Source organism: Agelaius phoeniceus, chromosome 6 (assembly GCF_051311805.1).
Source record: "Agelaius phoeniceus isolate bAgePho1 chromosome 6, bAgePho1.hap1, whole genome shotgun sequence".
Lineage (NCBI taxonomy): Eukaryota > Metazoa > Chordata > Aves > Passeriformes > Icteridae > Agelaius > Agelaius phoeniceus.
In genome coordinates, this window is record NC_135270.1 from 42,934,311 (window position 1) to 42,956,479 (window position 22,169).

The following is a 22,169-nucleotide window of genomic DNA, read 5'->3' on the forward strand; positions in this document are numbered from 1 at the left end:
TTTGCAACAGGAAAATCTGACTGCACTGGGGATATTCTCCTTTAATGCTTAGAGAAAGCTGGACTTTTTGCCAGCTATGAATGTATCGAATCACGATTTAATTTATTTTTTTAATCTACAAGTTACCTAATCTATAATCTTATCCCTCATTCTTTCTCTCATTTGCCTTTTAGTATTTACTGCATACACATTTCTCTGACTTTCCTGTTCTAATAGTAGAAGTAACAATGCATATCTCCTTTCCCTTCTATTTCTGTAACAAACTGCTGGCAACTCCTCCTGATAAGATTTTGAAAGCAGAAATCAAATATGTGTGTATATATATAAGCTATATGTGACAGATAAAAAATATTTTAGAATAATAACTCCTTAGAAGAAATTAGAGTCTTCAATAGTATCACTGAACAAGAATTCAATAAAAATTGTGCTAGTAGCAGAGGTGGTTTTACTTGCTGTACATGCCAGCTCTGCATTTAGCAAGTGTGGAAGGTGATTGAGAGGAAGTACAGTTTACAAGTATTGCAATTTTGTGCCTTCTCCAGTTGCTGCCTCTGTGAGAATGGCATGGGCCAGAGAAGAGGCTGCTTTCCAGGAATTCATTCTGAACCTGAGAGAAAGAGGAGAGTAGGAGGTCTGGACTCCTGAGTAAGCCAGACATGCTCAGGAGTGCTTGCCTGTTTGAGACTCTTCTCTTGGCTAATTTCAATCCATGTAGCAGGAATAGGCCCCAAAGTTCTGGTCCTTAACCCAGAGAAAGTGAGAGTCCAGGCACTGAAAATGTGTTTTTATGTGTTAGCACAAAAAATTGTTGGTTTCTTGAAGTAAGGGTAAGCTATAGAGATATTTCCATGGGAAGCTTGTGTCAGTAGTGATCTAAGATTTCTTGCTCAGAGAAATTTTAAGCCTTTGTTATTTTTTTCTTCAGGACCCACAGGGCAATCACTAACAGTTCACAGCAACTTGCTGAAATTCTTTTGCATCTCTCTCCTGGTAGTTAAGTAGGCTATAGGAATAATAGAGAAATGACAGTGGTACCGAGTTCCCTGCTGTGGCTAGCAGAGATGGACATGGAGGTTATACTTTGTTATGTATTTTGTATGGGATTTATGCAAATATAACAGCATGATACCAAACACACACTGGATTTTATGTACAGAAGCTTTTACAGCTGAGTGGGCCTGTGGTAGAGTTAATTGTTCTCACTGCCCTTCAGTTAAATATTGTCTTCTGACTGCTTATCTGATCTAAAGTCATTGCAAAGTACCCATTGCTGTCATTTCTATACACTCTTCTGGTTCAACTTGCTCCCTCTGTCATGATGTCAGACTCTTGCACTCTCTCCTTTCCTCTCCCCACTGCCTTTTGGGAAAAGTTTATCTCCCATGGCTGAAAGTAATTGGGGTGTTTGTATTGTATGCAGGATTGATGTATGATACTTTTCCTTGTGTCTGGCAGGTTGTTTATAAGAATAATGACATTCGTCTGGAGCTGTCTCGCTTGGCACGGATTGGTGATACTAAGATGAAGATCTATGGGGAAGTGAAATTCATATGTGAAAATGTGGCTACGCTGGACCCCATCAGCTTCGAGACACCTGAGGCCTATATTAGTCTGCCTAAATGGAATACCAAGAGGATGGGCTCCATCTCATTTGATTTTCGAACCACTGAACCCAACGGACTGATCCTTTTCACCCACGGCAAGCCTCAGGAGAGGAAAGATACCAGAAGCCAGAAAAATACAAAGGTAGACTTTTTTGCAGTTGAGCTTCTAGATGGAAACCTCTACTTGCTGCTGGACATGGGCTCTGGGACCATTAAAGTCAAAGCCACCCAGAAGAAAGCCAATGATGGAGAGTGGTATCATGTGGATATTCAACGAGATGGAAGATCGGGTAGAGTTATAACTTTTTCTTAAATAGATTTATATGTCAGATTCAGACCTAGGGCTATGTATTAATTCCCAGAACATTTAAAACCTGTTCAATATGAGTCACCTCCTTAACAAAGAAGAGTGTTATTCCAGTGGTGTTTATCCAGCAAGGCAAAGATGTGAATGGTTTTTGTTAAATGTTTTCGTTAAATGTGTAGTGAGAACTTTGAGTAGCACATCACAGAGGTAATCTATTAATATTTTATTCACAATCCTCAGGTATTCTGGACATATATTTGCAATTGCATGCATAGTTATGGTGATGATTTCTTTGTGGGCCATGGTAAGGTTTAAGGTCCTTCAGCACCATTGTTCTCAGCTTGAGAACTTCTTCCTGATCTACCTTGGGATTCAGCATTTGGGATCTTGTTGAGAGAAAAAAAAAGATTAATGGACACAACCAGTGACAAAATTATGGCAACAGATCAATATTTTCATCCCATTCTGTTTCCTTTAGTATTCTGTGATTTTGAGTTAGGTTTCATTACTCTTTTGAATGACCGATTCTAGTCTTAAAATCTGAGGCAGCATTCAGTGGATGTTTCTTTCTTTGCAGCTTCTCATTTTCAAATACGGGCTTTAGTATTCTAAAAATACATTTACCATGCAATTGCCAAGAGATATTTTTATTGTTTCCAGTGCTGAATATCAAGCTAACATTTTCATGATCTACTCTGAAATTGTGGAGAAAAATAAAAGCTCAGTTACTGTAGCTTCATCTAGAGAATAACAATTGTGCTTGAATTTTTTCTGAACAGTTGGTACCTCAAAGCCTTCACTTCAAAAGGAATTTTGCTTACATTTGCTAGTGGATTTGAGATTTGTCTGGTGATCTCCAGATGATAGTTTTAGGTCCCTAATTTTATGTTTCCAGTTGCTGAACACCATCAGTATAGGGAATGCAGTGCTAGAATTTGCTTCCCTTGAGTTTTTGGAAGAGCTGACTTTGAGATACCATGCAAGGCCTAGCTGTTTGAACAGGTTTTTGCCTGAAGCTATTTTTCCTTTGATGATTTGTATTTGGCATGGTGCTCTGCTTGGACTTAATATGTGTGGTTATGTATTGCTATCTCCTAAAGACATCGATTGGAGCATTTTACAAAGGAAGCCATAAATAAATAAATGGAGCTTTGATTTCTTTAGAATTGCTGGAATTTAATTAACTTCTAGGGGTAAACTCAATTAGCTGTGTTTCATACTGACTTCAGTTTTGCTTGCTCCCTTGGGGACTGTGTCATCCCTGAAGAAGCAGCTGCAGAGGGAGAAGAGACAGAACTGACAGAGGCTCTGTGCAAAGAATGTTTGCAAAACCCTACCAAGAAGGACACGTGTTAATTTGGACACATACACAGGAGGCTGTGGCAGACACATTGCTACTTGATGGATGACACTGTAGGGCTGACTTGGTTGTCACTTGGCAGGGAGGTTTATGATGTTTTGGACACTGATTAGAGGTAACGGATTTTGAAACAGTTCTCTCAGCAAGAAAGAACATGTTTGTATGATGTCTTGTCCTTTTTTTATTTTTCTTTTTTTTCCTTTTTGCTTTGTTGTGTTCCCTGCTCACAATGAATGCTTAATTAATGACTGATGTCTTGTGTCCTGAGAAAACCAGGCTACTGGCATTGATTTCTTCACATTGTACCCTCAGTCACTATTATCCAATGGTACACTTACCCACTTTGGATACGTGTGAGAAAGGAGTTCAAGACCTCTTCTTGTTTAGTCCTTGGCTTTTCTTCCACGTTTGGACCGGATAATGGTTACACCCTGAAGATTTTCTCCCTCCAGTATAGATGACTACAATTTGGAAACAGAACAATTAAAAAAATAATTAAAAAAAATTTACTTAATGGGGGCTAAAAACACCCTTTTGAGTTTGAGTGAGTAACCTGCAAGTTCTGATTCTCATTACTAAAGCAGCAAGGCATATGTTAAGTGTCACGCCTCTCTGTTTTTTTCCCATTTATATAACAGTCCAAAACTTCAGGTTCTGCTGATCTAAAATAGCTTAAAAACCCAAATTTTCACTATTGCAGTGCACTAAGGCAGGGAAGCTTGGCAGTCATGCTCAGATAACCTCTGGCATCTCTAGTCCCCTTAGGCCTTGTGTATGCTTTGGTCTGTGTTGGCTGCCAGAGCAACAAAACCTGATTTCATCTTTCTACTCTGACAGAAGCTGGCAGTATGGACATGGACACCTAACCTTTCTGTCCTTTATTAAAGGTCCTGTAACCTTTCTGTCCTTTGAGAAAGCTCCCAGCAGGTTCACAAAACCTGTCACAGTTTCTAGCTGGGGAACAGTGAGCATTTTATGCAGGATGATGTTTTTAGCTAGTCATCAGCTACAAGACATACATGACTGCCCACCTGACTAGGCACTAAAAATCTTACTAGATGGTTTGGTTTACAGTTGTGTCAGTGCACTATTTGGTGTGCTTGTTCTGCCCTCAGGGGGTGTTTTGGTCTGTTCTTCAGTCCAGCACCAAGAGGAGACGGCACTGCAGAGGAGATGCTTAGATGCTTCTGATTTTTCAAGATGGACTTGGATCTACTCTAAGCAGAGTGAAAACCAGGGGATTCTAGAGGGGAAAAAAAAAAAAAAAAGGATGTCAGCTTATGCAAGTGCTACTTTCTAGGATCAATACAGGATTTCTCCATCTCAGCAGCTTGGTCTTAAAAGCACTGTTCATCCAAAGTACTGCCATCTCCTTGCAGGAGTTATTGCAGGGTGCAAAACACTCAGAAATTTAGGTTGCTGTCTAGCCTATTTCTTGTTCACCATCTCACCATCTTTTTCCAGGTTTTACACTTCATATTATCCAATATTTCTTGTCTTTTAGGGGGTTTCTTTATCTTTGTGGCATTTGCGCATGTTCGTTCTCTTCACAGTAGCATCTGTCTAGAGCTCAGCCCTCCAGTGTTTTGGTTCTAAGCTTTAGAGTAATATGTACTCTACAGGCTGCTTTTGACAAATAGCAGTAGAGATTATGGAAAGGGAGTTGTGTTCCTGTGGCTCCATGACATGCTGCCTGTGTGACAGTATGTGTACTGTCACATTTTCTCTTTCCTTATTTTATAAAAGAGAAAATGCCTGTGGTGCTCCAGCTTGTTGATACAAAATGATTCATCAAATAACTGTGATTCTCTTTGAGCCTTTAATTTGTAATGCCTCTGTTGCTTCTGACACTCTGCTGCCTCTGATATTATTCCTCAATTATTGTGGAAAATCACACAGATGGAATATCTTGTGTCTGTGTCATACATGCAATTCTCTAAGAAGATACCTCTTACAACTGAAGAAAAGGTGTGTGTACACAACTGTACTTTCTTACAGAGACAATAGAGTTAACTCTATTAACTCTCCTTCCTTATTGTAGGGGTGTCTGATAAAAATCCAATGATGTGGAATTAATCTTAAAGCTTGACTAGTGTCTCTGAAGACAGACTGTCTTAATGACAAGGCAATTCAATGTGATGATTTATAGCTAGGGAGAGCGAATTGCTGATTTTTAGATGAGTGTCTGGTGGGCAGATATCCCTATCACAGAAACTGCTGAATGCTCTTCAGAAGAATACAGTGTTCTGGAATGTGAGAGATGTGCATTATGTTCCCTGTTTTTCTTTGGATGCACTGTCTGACCTTAAACAAGTCACTTTGCTTTTCTGTACCTGTTTTAAATATTCTGATTATATTTCTATATTATATGTTCTGATTATTTTATGTGCTGGGACAATTTCTTGAAATATATGAGAATGATCTCAATGCAGTATTCCCACATTTGATTTGGAGCATATAGAAATTATCACGGTTTCAATAATAACTGTTGTTCACATATAAGTTTGTCTCTCTCTTTCTCAATTTTCTTGTATAAAATGGAAACTAGAAAACTTTCTTTGTAAAGCTATACAATATTTTATTTTGGGACAAACTTCTGGAGATTTCTAGTTCAGTTTAGACTTTCTTCAGGATTGTGTACAGTTGAGCTTTGAATGCTTTCAGTCTGGTAAAGCTCTCTGAGGTTTCTCTTTTTGTGTTTGACCACTTTTGTGGTAAAAAAATGGGCTTTTCTATGGAGTTGGAGATTCCCTTATGTTGTGGCTTAAGAAAGGTACTCTCCCATTCAGTGGTCCTGTTGAGACTCTGCAAATCACAAATCACATTGCTCACTTGCTTCCCCTGGCCATGCCCCTCCCAGCTACTGCAAAGAATTCCCTCTGTTCTGGCTGGAACCAGGACACCCTACTACAGCTTGTGTCTCTTGCCACTACGAGTTCACAGTGCTAATTCTTGTTCAAGGTTCAATTTGTCTGCCAAATCTCCCAGTCCTTTTCTGCAGAGTTGCTCCTTAGCCAGCTGGTCATTAGGCTGTACTTACGTGTGGGGCTTTGGTGATTCAGGTCTTGTAGGACTTTGTATTTATTGGTTTTGATTTACAACAAACACTGTTATCAGTCTGGTGCTCCACCTTGCAATGGTTTCTCTAAATGGTAACCCAATGCTTCCTCCAATGCATCAGCCATTCTCTCCATGTCATTTACAAACATGTCTATGTTGGTCCAGGTTTGGAGAGATTGGTGAAGTGTTTTCTGAAAGAGCTGTATAGTGGGGGTTTTTGCATATCTTTTTTCTCTCTAGTCAAACTCCTGTGTGTTTTCAATAAGTTTTTGTTTTGCTGGATGAATACCATTGAATAATGCTCAAATTTTAAATGCTCTTATTTATCTATTGAATTATTATGCTTCTGACTTTCTAATGCAATTTGGGATATAGACATGTGATCAGTTGCTGCATAGAAGTACTTAGGACCTGTGGATCAGGAGGAGAGGGAGCTGTGTGAAAGATACTGTTAAAGTGCCATTTGGGTAGGAAAGAATCTTCGCTCTTCTGTGCTGAACTTTAAACCTCACTCAGTTATTGGGAAAAAATGAACTGAACTGAGTCTGTAGTTGAAAGTGCTGATGTCTCCTTATCTTCCTCTTTTAGGTACCATATCAGTGAACAGCCGACGCACGCCATTCACCGCTAGTGGGGAGAGTGAGATCCTGGATCTGGAAGGTGACATGTACCTGGGTGGGCTGCCAGAGAACCGGGCAGGACTCATCCTTCCCACAGAGCTCTGGACAGCAATGCTGAACTATGGATACGTGGGCTGTATCCGAGACTTGTTCATTGACGGCCGAAGCAAGAACATCCGGCAGCTGGCAGAGGCGCAGAATGCCGCCGGGGTCAAGTCCTCCTGCTCCCGCCTCAGCACCAAGCAGTGTGACAGCTACCCCTGTAAGAACAATGCAGTCTGCAAGGATGGCTGGAACCGCTTCATTTGTGACTGCACTGGCACTGGCTACTGGGGTAGAACATGTGAGCGAGGTAAGTTGTGTGTTCTGACTTCAGGTACACAAAGGTACACACCTCATGAAGGTGTGCATGAGAACAAGAACAAAATCCAGTGTTCCCATAACACTCTCCCCCTGCCCTTGTTGGTCTTCCTAATGCTAAGTTCCAGTCCCCCCAGTTGAAAAACTTTCTTCTCTGATTTGTTTCCTTCCAGTTTTTTCCACCCTCATTTCATGAACTTACTTGGCCACTTCCCTCCCTAAGCCTTCTGAAGATCCTGTCTTCAAGTTCCAGAGTTTCTTTAGCTAATATGGTTTGTCTCCTGAGGTGGAAAATGCAGCTGCATGTGAGAAGTCTCAAACAAATTACTGGGAACTGTACCAAGCGTGAAATCTAGTTATGAAGCTCTTTCCTTCACGAGATGAATCCCAGTTCTATCTGGGCTTCCTCTTTTTTTTTGTCTAGTAGAATTTCCTTGATGGCTGTTTATGAGTAAAGCCAGCTAATGGGATAGTGTTAAAAGCAGCATGTCTCCAAGTTCATCTCTGGTAAGGCAAGTCTGGAAGAGATTCATGGGAGAGTCTCTGCATCTTGTTGATACTCATACAGATTGTGACTTAAAGACAGATGATTTGGAGATATGAGGCCCAGGTGATGCTCGTATAGGCAGGCACATTTTCTACATGTTATAGATCACATGGAAAGGATTTACCAATGCAAGATACTTGAACTATGTATTTCTCAAGTACATAGGTAGTTCCAATAATTATTGTCGTCTTTATTATGTTGCTGCTGCCATCAGCAAGAAGTAGGTGAGTGGTTTTACAGAAAAAGATGGGGCTAAGATCAGTTCCAAAGCACTCCCACCTCCCTAGAAAGTGTTTTCTTATATATTATTTTTATATTTCTGTTAATATTTGGCCATTAGCATTGCATTCAGGCTAAACTGCATTCACAGTACACCCAAGAAATAACAGTAAACCATTAACAGAGTCTTAGGGCTTTCAGTCCCTTCTTTATATCACCTCACTTGGCACCATGGTGATAGCGTGTGTCTTAGAACTCAAAATTCAGATATTTTTGAACTTGCGCTATAAATATTTGAGCAACATCTTTCCCACTTAGTGCATTTTTTAATATTAATCATAGTAGCATGCCACTTATGAGGAAAAACATGAAATTTAGCTACAGTGCATAAAATATTAGGCATAATTGAGATTTGGAATTTATTCATTCTACAGAGGATTTTCTTCACTGCAGAAATTTTTTGTTAATGACCAAAATTCTTCCTATATGGATAGGATTTTTAGGTTTTCAAGTACAAGATCTGTGATTGTTTATAAAACTGCTCACAGCCAGTAATTCATTGCATACTGCCCTAAGCAGCAATAGTAGTTAATTCCCAGTGGGCCTTAAAACAGCTGAAGCATCAACACTGCCATCCGTGCTGGGGGAACATGGGTGAAAATGTAAGATTCACGGGCATCAGCTATGCCAATGTCAGCTCAGCTGTTCTCTCTTTTGAATACATGGGATTTGAAAATTCTGGAAAACATAAGATAGAAGTTTTCTTGGCCATAGCCTTGGGAATTGTTTTTGCCAGTTGTTGTGTGATTAGGTTTTATACAAACATAATCAAGGGAAGCCTTACCATAAATGTATCATTCCCCCCAAAATTGCATGTGTTTGCCCTTGGTCTCTGTTTAGTATTAGGAGTGACCAGCTCTGTGATTCAAGCCTTTGTGCAGTCTGTCTCGTGTCCATCTCCTAGGCCTGGCTCTCAGAAGAGAATCCAAAGCTAACAGTGACATAAAGAACAGGGTTCATGGCATGAACCTTTATATAGCGATGTTATTAGCTTTTACTATTTTTGTCAGTGAAAAGAAATCAGTAGATTAAAGGCATGTAAGCATTTTAATTTGGGAGAAAGGACTATCAAGTCAGGCCTGAGATCCATAACTTGGCTGTGCTCTGGTGTGCATCAGTCTGAATTAGGGAGATACATTTATGAATTAATGTCTAGCATGGGAACTTGAGGTCATAATAAATATATTTTAGAATCCGAGTGTATTTAAGGTGAACAAAACTGTGATGAAACAGTTCAGGACAGTAAAAAAGATGTATGCAAATGTTCTAATCCTGAGAAACTAATTTTGTCTAACTAGAAACCACAGACCCGTTGCTGCTTTAGTCCAGTGTCAGGCAAAACATGGCACTATAATCCCTGATGCTCCTTGGCAATGTGAGAAGCAGCTCACAGGGAATAAATATTTGAGACTGGGTAATTGAAAAAAATTGTACAAGTTGAAGTACATTTGAGTCCAGAATATTTATGTGGTGTTACACAGGAGCTTTATACGGCTCTGATATAAATGCTCAATGTCAACAACTGCCTTAGTGCCCACTGATTTTGCCTCCATAAGCAAAAAGCATTGCAGGCTACCAATGATGCTTTTCATTCTCCTGGTCTGACACCCAAGGATTACTTCAAGTCCTGATTACATCTGGTCTGTGATTCTAATGCTGTTGGAAGGAGAAAGGTTGAGATGGAGCCTGGGAAGGGAATCAAAGTGAGGGATGCTGCCATGCCACAGTGCCACTGCTGTGTAGTGACTGATGAGCTGCCCCAGGAGTGGGGGGACAGCCAAACTGGTGCATAAGGGTAGGAATGAAGAAAAGGAGCAGGGTAGATCTTCTAATGTGGGACAGCTACTGGCCCACTTTTCCAGTTTGCCATCCCTCACTCTGTTTTCTTACACTTCTGTCCTGCTAGAAGAGGAATGTGACTCCTGCAGCCCAAGATGTATGATCAAGGGTTAAGGGGCAGGGGAGCCTAGAATGAAGAATCTCCTGTGCTTGGTAACTATCAGGAAAATCAGTCTTGATCACAAAGCAAAGCACATACTTAACATTAGTTAAACTACTAAAAATAGGAAGGACATACGTACAACTCTTGGAAGAGAAGCAGATATTTAATTTGTTGTTGATGGTAAAGTCTACCTCCCACCTTCCCAGTATAGGATTTCTCCATTTATAATGCTGTATTTCTCATAAATTTTATACTTTGTGATATGAAGGACATGATACATTTAAAATGGACTAAAAAGGACATAAATTGTGTCAGCTAGAAAAGAAGTCTGGGTTCCTTTTATTCATGGTGAAACAATACAAATACATAGTATTCAATATGTCACTTCTATCTAAAGCCTGCGGGGGTTTGTCTTGTCAGTGAAATAACACCTCTGTATATTCAGCCAGTTACACTGGATGCAACAGAAACTTTGGTTACAGTGGTCTGCTCAAGGCAGTGCTTTGGTGCAGATAGAGAAACATTGCTGTAACTGGAGTTTGACAGGGAAGAGAAAGAAAACTGCTGCCAAGGCCTCAAATTCATTCTTACAATTCCAGTATGTAGTCATTATTTTGGTATTGGCAGTGATGTAAGCATACAAAGGTGTTAGCAGTCTGAAAGTGTCATGGTTTCTAATAGTAATGTAGTTTCTCCTTGGGTTATTGAAATTTCATGGAAGAGATGAGGCAAGACATGGAAAAGACCAGATTGTGCTTTCATGGGCCATAAGGGCTCAGTGCCAGGCTGTGAGGCTGAGCAAAGGCAGCAGCAAATGCTGGCAGTTATCTTGATATGGTCCCCATTTCACCCCTTCCACCAGAGACTGTGATGACCAGGTAACACACTGTTATTTTCTTAAATCCTTGCTTCTCATCCTCTGTCACCTTTCCATAATGGTTCTCTACTAAGCAGTCTAGCTCAGTGCGACTATGTTACAAATATAGTAAAGAAAGGCAAGGAAAAGAGAAGAAGCTAATAGACAGGACACAATTCCTCCTGCAAGTGATGCTCTGACTGCTTTGCAATGTAGTAATGATCTCACCTCCCCTGCTCCCTGAGCTCTCTTGCATTGCTCTTAAATATGGTGAAAAGAAAGACTTAATCATGCCAGAAAGACTCCTAAACTTAATTTAGTTTTGGATAGCTCTTAAATGAATCACAGGCACAGTGAAGTGGATTTATGATGAAAGTTATAATTGCAAGTGCATGCTGAGACTTTTTACTGAGTTTGCTAGTTTTGGGTTGTGGTGTGCTGGGCATTAGGGAAAAAAACCCCAAACCTTGGTGCTTGTACTGTTGGTAGTACTGAAACATTCTTGCATCTTAGAGTTTTAAAAAGAGTAGAGTACCAGAGAACAGTGTCTGCAGTGCAGCCTCTCTCTTCTGAAGTACCTCGTTTCAACAGGTCTGCTGTTCTGCTGGTCAGTTTGAAAAAAAAGGGCCTAAAATAGCTGAAATCCCATGGTCATGCTTCCCAAATGCTTTCTAACGATCAGATGCCAGGCAAACTTTGAGGTAATTGACAAAAAGATTCCTCCAATATGATGAATGCCATGCTTCTGTTGCATGTGAGCTGCCTGTCCAAACTGAGCCTAAGAGCAGTTAGGGTGAGTTGCAAGTCATGTCAGCAAGGGCTGGAGTACAGTTACAGACTTGCAGGAGGGTGGGAAGTGTGGGTTTGTGCAGCAGTTGTGAGGGATCTTTGCTGGGTCTTTTTAAGTACTTAATGTCTTCTTTACCCTTTGCCTTGTAATTTGTTAGTGTTTGACATCAGTTGCATCAGGTCATTGCAACTCCCTGTTAAGTGCACTTAAGATGATAGAGGTAGGAGCTGGTACCTGGCTCATGGAGGATGATGTACTCCTTAGCTGTGATTACAAAGTACCCTGGACTTTTCTGAAAAGGACCTCAAAGCCCTGGCATTAACTAAGCAGGAGGAGGAGAATGTGAGTTGTATTCAAATTAGCTGTTTTCTGTAGCTACAATGGAAATGCCTTGGGCTCAAAAGGATGCATGAGGTCTGTTTGGTGGGTCTTGAAAACTCTCTGCAGCCTTTCCCTCTACTGAAACACTGTGAGAGTGGCTACAGAAGACAAGAGCGCAGGAAGGACACTAAGCAAAAGACAACTGAAAATCAGATAATTTTAGGCCAATGAGAATCAAATGCTGTTGATCAGTCACTTTTTAACATTTTCTCCTACTTAAATGATTTGACTGCAGTTTTCTTGATTATTTTTTTAAGAAGTATATAATATTGGAAAAGGCAGGATGGTATGAGACTTCTGATCATTTAAGAGTGAAATAAAACACGTTGAGGTTTAGATTTTAAACCTCAGAAGGTATTTTCTCAGAACTGGACACAGCCCTAGTCCTTTCCAGGGAAAGGGGGGGAAAAAAAGCTTGTTCCAGCCATCTCCTTTGCTGAGCAGCATTCAGTGTTTATTGCTGAAATACAGAAATATCCCATTCTGGTTCTTCTCCCAGGGGCTGGAACCAGTGCTTGTTTCTGTTGGCTTACAGATGGACAGCTAACATCCTGAGCAAAGCAGCCTTCTCCTGTGTTTTGTGGTAAACTCTCTATGAGCAGCAGCACATCTGCCGTTAACAACGGTGATGTTGAGCATAGGGCTGCACATTTTATTATCTGCCAAGTACCTTTGCAGCAGTGTTTACTAAGAACAATTTAATGACAATACACTTCTTCCCATTATGTATGCAATGAAGGGAGATGTTGTAAAATTACTGGTAATAAGAAATGCTACAGAACCATTTACTGCACAGGATAAGTGCTGCGTACTTTGCTGTCTCAAGCACAGGTAGCCGGTTAGATTTCTTTTTAATTTTAGTGAAGATGTTTGATGATAATCACATCTTAGAAGGTTTGTTTAAAGCAACTCATAAGTGTTGATGCTTTTTGGACTGTCCAGACCTTCTGAGTATGCAGTGAAATGCTAGATAACTGCTGAGAATAAATTTTCCTATAGGACTGATGGTTCCCAGGAGAGATGGACACATTAGGAGAAAAGTCTTTGCTGTAATGTTTTTAATTCTTTTAATTCTTGTTTGATCTTGAACGGTCAAAGACTTAAGAAAATAAAAACATCAGAATAATTATTTTGATTTCATTATATAAAGTAGGATGTTAGAATATAGGTCTGTTCTAGACCTCATCTGTTCACTGACTTACTAGTACCAGAAAGGTCCCTATTTTACAGTTTCCCAAATTGTTGCCAAACTGCAGAAAAAAATTCCATCTAAATTTAGCAAAAAAATTCCATACAATCCCTTCAACACCCATCTCAATTTGTTTCTCACTAATTTTATGGTAAAATTTCCATTAAACGTGATCTGAAGAATGTTGATTTTCCTAAGAGCATTTTATGTGAGAAGTTAATTTTCTCACTTGCCATCAATCCATTCATAGCACTTGTGGCTGATCCCTTTGTGGCTGGCCCAGACATTTACTACTGTGGAAAATGCTGTTCATAGTCCTGCTCAAGAAACACCTGGCTTTATGTGATTAGCTCCCTTGTATCTCTGCTTAGAGACTGACTGTCAGACCAGAAGGCTACTGTTTGTTGCATAAGTGCTGGATTATTTTGCTTATTAGGCTTTTATGTATCCTCCATCTTATAATTCTTTCCTTATCTTCTATGGGATACTTCTGTGCTAACATTCAAACAATTCCCTAGATGCTCATTAGATGTTGTGCTAGCTCCAATAAGGACAGTGGGCCAAGGTGGGCTTTTAAGGGAAGAGAAACAATGTAAAGGAACAAGTTAAAAGTCTCTCACTTTTGTGGATTTACATTATGATCCTTACCACTCATTATAATTTTTTTGTCCATAGATACATACATTCAGTCAAAAGCCACTCTGAATGTACGTGCTTTCCAGGACCAGTAACTGCATTTGTTGCACTCTAATGCCTTTGTGGTATCCACAGTACAGAAGAGTGTGCAGTTAATTCTGCAGTCAGGGTGATTACATCTGCTTGGGAAAAGACCATGTCATGGGTTTTATGCTGTTGAACTTTAGCTTCGAAGAGTCTCATTGATGTGACAATCTCCAACAGCATCTGCTGAGCAGCTGGAAAATCTGAGAGCGTATAAAAACCAACTGATTGTCTCTCCTGTATCGTATAATGTTATGGGTATGATTTTTTAATCCATATGCTCCTCCTGTTTCTCCATCCTGATTCCATCATCATATGCTTTTGATATTTAAGGCCACTCTTGACTTCCGTGCTGCATGTGAATTTGTTACACTCCAGGTGCTCTTCATCTCATCTGAATATGTTAGTTGGTGGCACAGAAGAAGATAATTTCTGCTGTTTTCCTCTAAAATTCTGTACTTCTGGCTGTTTATTGCTGAGTGCAGCTTTCATAAGGTCCTTCCAGTTCAAGAAATATGATTACCCAAAACTGTATGATTTTGTGTACTGTCAACTCCTGTAAGGAACACTAGAACAACAACAACAAAAAGAGTTGTTGATGGGTAGGTAAGAACGTTTGATTAATGCTTACAGAAATAATACTTTTATTAGTATAGGCCTCTTGTCCAGGACCAGTATTATAGTGATAGTTTTTGTTTCTCTCGTGGTTTATAAATGACAGTTCAGAACAATGGTTTCTCCTTAATGTAAGCCACAAAATAAGTCAAGGCACAAAATGTTGTTCAGATAACTCAGATTGAAGGACAGCTTGTCACAGCAGGTCAGTTTTGCCTGAATATCACAGTGTCATGGTTTAACCCCAGCCAGCAACCGAGCCCCAAGCAGCTACTCACTCCACCACCAGCAGCATCAGGGAGATAATCAGACTCATGGGTTGAGATAAAAGCAGTTTAATAGGAAAAGCAAAAGCCATGCATACAGGCAAAGTGAAACAAGGAATGTGTTTACCACTTGCCATGGCAGGCAGGTGTTCAGCCATCTCCAGGAGAGCAGGGCCCCGTCACCTGTAACAGTGACTTGGGAAGGTAAGCACCATCACTCCAAATCTCTCCCTCTTCCCCCCACTTTCTATTCTGAGCATGATGATACATGGTCTGGAATATCCCTTTGGTCAGTTGGGGCCACCTGTCCTGGCTGTGTCTCCTCCCAGCTTCTTGTGCACACTGAGCCCCCTCATTGGTATGGCAGGACAGACAGCAGAAAAGGTCTTGGCTCTGTGTAAGCCCTGCTCAGCAATAACAAAAACATCTTTATGTGGTAAAGACTGTTTTCAGTACCATTCCAAAGCATAGTCCCACACTACTCACTGTGAGGAAAATTAACTCTACCCCAGCAAAAACCAGAACACAGGGGAAGGCAGATTTACTAAAAACTTAGATCATATGAAGAGGTAATTCATCATGAAGGAAGGAAAATATATTTTTACCTTTTCATTATATCTTTTATGGGTTACTCCCTGCAGGACACATGGATGGTGTGTTATGATTCTCCCCCACAAAGACAAGAATAACACAAATTCTTGTTAATAGATCTTTTTGGGTGGGTTACAGTGAAGGGACACTGAATGGTCAGTGCTTCAAAATATGCATGTAGCAGTTTTGGTTATTATTATCTGTAGTAATATAGCAACATGAAAGCATAAAAATATTACTTAAGAAAATGAATAGGGAAAAGAAAGCAAGAGAAAGAAAGGATAAGAATAAAAAGATACATTATTGCCATCTGTAAATTCTTTTTTTAAAAATAATGATCTTGATCCATCTTGATCTGTTAGGGTATTGGGGAAGACACCAACAAAACACCAAGTCCAATGGGTTAAAGTAAAGTACACTCTGACTTTATGAGAATACTCAGGTACCTCCTCTGGGAGGAGGAGATTTCAGTCCTCTGGTGGAAGGCCACAGAAATTAGTCTGGGGATGCTTTGAGGGTTTTTGGTGGTTTATGTTCCCTTCTCAGCTGCCTCTGACATCAATAGGTCTAAGTGTGAATGTGACCCTCTCCTGGAGGAGGGGTTGGGATGTGTGAGAGAGGGCAATTTGGCATGATAAAAGACACCATTTTCTCTCCAGAAGGTCTGCCTCTGGTCAGCCTCAAGGCCTGGTTTGCAGCCTCCAGGCGCAGAGACAGTTCACCCCTCTGTCATATGCAGACTAGGCATTACACAGACAAAAGCTCCCCTCCTTCCTCCAGGGGTGCAAACTGCCTTAGCCAAGACCCGTGGCACCTCCCCAAACAGGCAAATGTTTTGAGTCAGTAATCATTATTAGTCAAGTCTCACAGTATGTCACATGGATGATTCAGAGTGAACTTAGTATGAATATGCACCACATCTGTTGTGATTTGTCCAGAGACTGACTGTTGACACTGGGTTCAAGAATTGCTTCAGACTACCTCTGTATTTGAGTCTCTTACAGCTTGGTGGCTGAACTCAGTCCCTGTGGCTTTATACCCCACTTCCTTTCCATACCCTCCAATCAGACCAGTTTGTGTTTCTGCTGAGACTACCAATTGTCTGTACAATTAAAGGGAACATCTTGATGGAAGAAGCCAGGATGAAGTAGATTCATTTGTCATGAAAAATTATTTCCAATATTTAAAATTACTATATAGACCTTGGAGATGTTATCTGTGAAATTAGCTTTCTCTATCTCCCTGCTTTGCCTAGTCAAAGCCATCATGCTTAAAGGCAGGCACTGGCACAGTGCATTTTCCGTCTCATTTCTTTTCCTCTATTCATCTCAGGGGGAGAGGAAAGACTTGGCATTCATGATGCTCCCTTAATTGACTCTTTCTGCATGTGGAGATAGGCAGTCGTCCCTTGGACACTTTGATTGATTGGATGAGGCTATTATGTGATATGGAAAAGATATGCAGCAGCACAGCCAACACCACAAGCATAGAAAGATCTTATTTGGTGGTGTATATTGGCTGCCCCCAGTGTGCTTGCTTTGTCTGTCTTGTCTCAAATGCAGTTATCTCACAGAGCAGCCCACAGGGTGGTCCTCGTGAATCCACTGCCACTGGGTACCAGACTCCAAGGCATGGCCCTCCAGAGGGAAACCCTTCTCACTCTCACTGCTAAGGCATCTGAGAATGTGTAAAGGAAAGATAATAGTCATCATTTTTATTTCTTCCTAGAATCCTTTTTTTTTCCCTGGGTAATCGAGAACAAGAGGTTAAAATTGGAAGATAAGGTGCAGAAAAGGGAAACTGCATCCTGATGAATCAAATCCTAATATGAGTTTCAGAGCAACTTTCTGCTCAGTGATGATTATAGGCAGTGAGTTGGTAATAGGTAAAAGATAAAACTTAGGAGATATCAATCATATTGAGGCAAAACTCCTCCCACTAAAAGGACACAGTAGCAAGGAGGGTGTACAAGAAAAACAACTCCATAATAAGTGCTGCTGGTCTCATGATGCTTCCATTTCAGCCTGGACCCTTTGGGTTACCTACCACACTAATCTTGTGTTCTTGTGAGCAACAGAATTTTTCCATTTCTGAACAAGGAGCAATTGTAATTCTTCATGTTGTGGTACTGCTGAAGGGAGCAAAAGGACAGGGAAGGTTGAAGGAGATTACTATTGGAAGTTGTATCAAAGCACCAGTTTAGGATGCAAACAGAGTCATGTGGAATTAGTTCAGTCTGACTGCCCCAATACCCACAGGCCCTATTTCAAACTGCTGAGAAAGAAAAAATATGGTATTTTAAACAGTGATTTTTTTTTTTTTATCCACTACCTTTCATTAAATCAGTAAAATGGAAAATAACAATTCAGCCCCTCAGTTGAAAAGCATGTTAGATTGACAACTCTTGGAGCCCTAGGCTTGTACTTAGAATGAGAAATATATAGAGTACCTCTCCTTTATATACCTTAGTCATCTCTTGGAGAAGTATTTGCATTAGAGGTTTGGAAATAGGTCAATCTTTCTGACTTGCCCAGTCTTTGGTGGAGCTACAAAGTAGAAGGGTGAAAGGAGGAGCTCTTCTTCTATAGCTCTGATTTCCTTTCCTTTGTGTGTGAAACTGTTGAAGACCGAGAGCCATGAGGCAGCTTAGTGCACCCAGCCTGGGGAGCAGAGCAAGGCTGGAATTAAGCAGAACAAAATGGAGTTTGTGCTGTGTGTATCATCTGCCACGTGAGGACAAGATCTCCCCCTGAGCAAGTGACTGGCAAAAACCATGTGTTTGCTAAAGAGTGGGAAGGAAGCAAGAATGCAGAAATAGTCTCAAATATTTTATAGTTCTGTATTTTTTTTTTTAATCTCTCTGTTGAGAATGTTTGTGACCAAAGAGGAAAAAAATAGATCGAAGGAAAGGTTTTTGGCATACTAAGGAATTTCAAAATATCTAGAGCCTCTGCATGAATCTTACTGTACTGATTCTGGTTCCTAGAGGTGGAAGCCTAATAGTTCAGTACCCAGTCACAGAAATGTGCAGGTTTCCACCATTTTATTACCATTTCTCCAGTGAAGTTTTCTTCTGTTGCAGTCTGATTTTTTGATGCAAACCCCACAAATCACTGCTACCCCATTTCTGCTGGTCAGCTCTCATGCCCAATTTCTGCCAATTTTCTTTATTCTACATTTGCATTTGATTGTTCTGTCCTCTTGGAGGACTGACCAATGATGAATTTTAACCTTTCTTTCCCTGTCAAGTGTTACTGGAATACAATTTAGCACTGCATCCAAGGTGCTTGCCTCAAAGTGGTATTTTTAATAATTCCATCTTTTCTTCATGTTAAACATGGGATTGGTCATCAGGGTATAAATAAAGTAAGGCACAGGTAATAGTTGGCAGTTCACTTTTCACTGGTCCCAGTCTGGTGCTGGAAGCACCACTGTGGTGTGAAGAAGCTGCCTTTGGCCTCCTTGGTGAAGGAGGTGGAGATGGTCCAGATTTCAGCAGGGTGGAGATTGACTCCTGTTTCAGGCTGTTTCCCTCCCTTTTACTGAGGTGACATCATGGTTCTGTATCTTGTTCAAATTCTTGTATACCAGATTCCTTCTGCCACCTTCCAGTTGGATCAAATTTCACATTCCTTTCTGGTGCAGAAGAACTAAGAATGTCCTGAAAGATTTCTTGGGATGTGGGAAAAGGGGACAAGAAAACGAATGAATAGAGCTTTGTTGAACAAAAGGCTGGTATTTTTTGGGGGGGGAGAGGTGGGCATCATTTTACAGCCTGCAAGTTTTTTGGGTAATTATGGAAAATAAAAAAGGATTAAAGTAAAGAGAAACATTTCATTTTATCTTTTAATTTTTGTATTTAAGTCAAAGCACTTGGGCTGCTTTAAAAAATAATCAAAACATAAAGGGAGACTACAAATGGCCATGTCGAAGAGTAGTGAATCCAACAGACAGAAGGACTTGTGTCCAAATAAGAAAGGCAGAAAAGTGTAGGCTGGAATTGGTATTGACTGTGCAATATGCACAGTGCTAATGGACCTGCAGAAGAAACAGGAACATTGCAGCCATAAAGTGAAAACCTGGCCCACTGTGAATACAGATGAGTTTGGGAAAAACAGTGCTTTTATGGGGCTGCTTTTGCACACATGGCCTCTTGAGCTCACCTGTTTATAAAGTCAGAGTGACAGGATGTAGATTAGCAATCAGTATCCTCATTTAGCCATTTCTCCCTGACTGATTTACACTGCTGTGATTTCTTTTTTCTTTTGTATTTTCCTTCTGGCTGGTGACGATTTGCTGAGCCCATCTATTCTCTTTTACACTGTCGTTTTTTCTAGAAGCTGTAAAAATCAAAATGCAGATCACTTACCTTTCTTTGTATGTCTATGTGTGTGTTGCCTACAGTTCCTACCCTAGTCTGTGCCACCAGCCAAGGCTCAGTCAGTAAATCTTCCAGGAGAAGCAGCTTTGACACAGCTGCCATGTCCCTTTTGCTGTGAGTTGGTTTTCCTAGACACTTTTCACTCAGATTATGAAGAGGTGCTTGATCTATGTGCTCCATCAAACTGTTGGTCAATAAAATCCTATTTAACTGGGTGGCACCTGTAACTTTCTTTTCCCATGTCGATCCCTTCAAAGGCAGTGTCCTGTTGGGCACTGAAGAGATTGTGCATGTCAGGAGCTGTAGTTCAGCATCTGTTTGGGTGCCTGCAAGTAACTGTGATTTTTTCTGCTTCAGCATTGTTTCTGGATTACGCACTTGAGCAGTTTCCTGGGGAAGGCTGCCTAGGGGAGCTTCAGGGCAGGAAGGAAGAACACTCAGAAACAGCCAGGAGTGGGGGTCCTGGCATTAGGCTGTTTGTGTTTGGAAATGAGATGTTTCCTATTCTGGCAGTGACCTGTAACCCATTTGAAACATGGGTTGGCAATGGACTTTAGGCTGTTCTCTGCCATAGTGTTGTGGGGCCTGCCAAATCTCACAGTATTGCCTCTCTCTCTGTAGAAGCCAGAGATAGAGGCTTGGGTGAATTTTTGTACCTCTGCATATAGATAACTCATGAAGGACCCTTCAAACTTAAAATGAGTAGACGAGGTCATAGCTGGGAGAAAGCCAGGAAGTTGTTGACATCTCTACCTGTCTTTGGGCTATTAGAATATGCTAAATAAATCCACATTAAATTATTAATAAGGATGCAGATTGATAATCCTATACAAACAAGTTCCATTTTTTCCCATATGCAGAGTATTTGAGATTGATATCATCATAATTTTATATTTTGGGAAACTGTGATATAGAACTATTAAGGCACCTACAGTAAGATTCAAGATTACAAATGTAATTAGCCACAGACCCTGACTCTGAGAAATTTCCTGTACTGGGATTTAAGTGTCTGGATCTAAGATATTGCCTGATTTAGTCTCTACACTCTTAGGGCACTAAGCTATTCTTTCCACCTTGAAAAAGCTATCTGATGTCTCTAAAATAATACTTGCAGATCTCTGCAGACATGATAATACAGTCCTGGGATATTTGGTTAGCAGTTTCTAGAGATAAATATTTATTGTGATAAGATAGAGATAATTCATATCAGAACCAGAGTTCCTTCATCTTCTCTTCCTCTCCTTTTTTCCCACTCAGAAGAGCACTCATGAATCACTTTGGTCTTTCAGCATGCAGTAATGAAAACCTTATTACCATACAGCTCCCCACGGGTCAGCCTCTCTCTTACCCAGCATTGCTCACTCAACTATCACTCCCTGTGTGTCTGATCAGAATCCAGGGGTGTCCAACTGACTACAACATGGAAGAAGTTAGTAGATGTGCTAATAAGGCAAATTGAAATTGTATAAGCCTTAACTTAAGGAACAAGTAAAGATTAAGAAAATGTTATCTGACAGTGAGAGCTAAAAACCAGTGATTTCCCATAGACCAGGGTAAAAGCACAACAAATGCTGTTACTGAGAAATCTTTGCAAAGCTGCCCTGCAGATGCTGTTCAGAAGCTGTGTTGCAGTGTATTGGGCACAGAGCATCCTGTGCTACGTTGTGTGTAGTGCTGTTTGCTTTGCAGGACCATCTGCTGCCTGCTACAGTGGCAGTACCTGCAGATGAGCAAGGAGTTGTGTCACGTCAGTTCAGCATCTCTGCCAGGCTGGAGAGTAAGTCTGATCAGGGCTTCTCACAAAACAGGCCTTGACATAAATAGGACTTCACTAATCTGGTGCTTCAAGAAAGTATACAATGTAGACATGCCTTAGAATTCTATTTCTGGATTATATAAATATAGGCAAGTTCATTTTTCTGTGCCTTATGTTCCCCAGCTGCAAAAAAACCTTCCCAAAAAGCCAGATATTTAGGACTTTCCAAAATCATAAGAGGGTTGCAATGTGGAAAAATTCATGAATCACTAAGAGCTTCAGATTCTAGGATTAGAAAAGCTGAAGACCAGCAAAATCTGTACTTTTTGCTGGTATTTGATTTTCTGTATCATACTTTTTCTTAATCTTAATAGACATCCTGCCATGAGAACAGGTAGAAACCTAACCTAATAAATGATACTTATTTTTGTGTTAGCTTACTAATTTTTCTGTTATTACTACTTGACACAGAGTATTTTATTCTTCATCAGTACAGAAATGGGGGCCAGTCTTGGTGTTGTGTGTTAATAATTTGAGTTTCATCT

General features: G+C 40.4%; 1 protein-coding gene across 15 annotated transcripts in view; it reads left to right on the forward strand.

The window, feature by feature from the left end:
• NRXN3 (neurexin 3) overlaps positions 1 to 22,169 on the forward strand; it is an 868,815-nt gene that overhangs the window by 201,007 nt on the left and 645,639 nt on the right. For all 15 annotated transcript variants that reach the window (XM_077180570.1, XM_077180572.1, XM_077180566.1 and 12 more), the window contains 2 exons: positions 1,456 to 1,894; positions 6,920 to 7,303. In XM_077180570.1, coding sequence (XP_077036685.1) covers positions 1,456 to 1,894; positions 6,920 to 7,303 — 823 coding nt within the window. The remainder of the gene's footprint in view (positions 1 to 1,455; positions 1,895 to 6,919; positions 7,304 to 22,169) is intronic.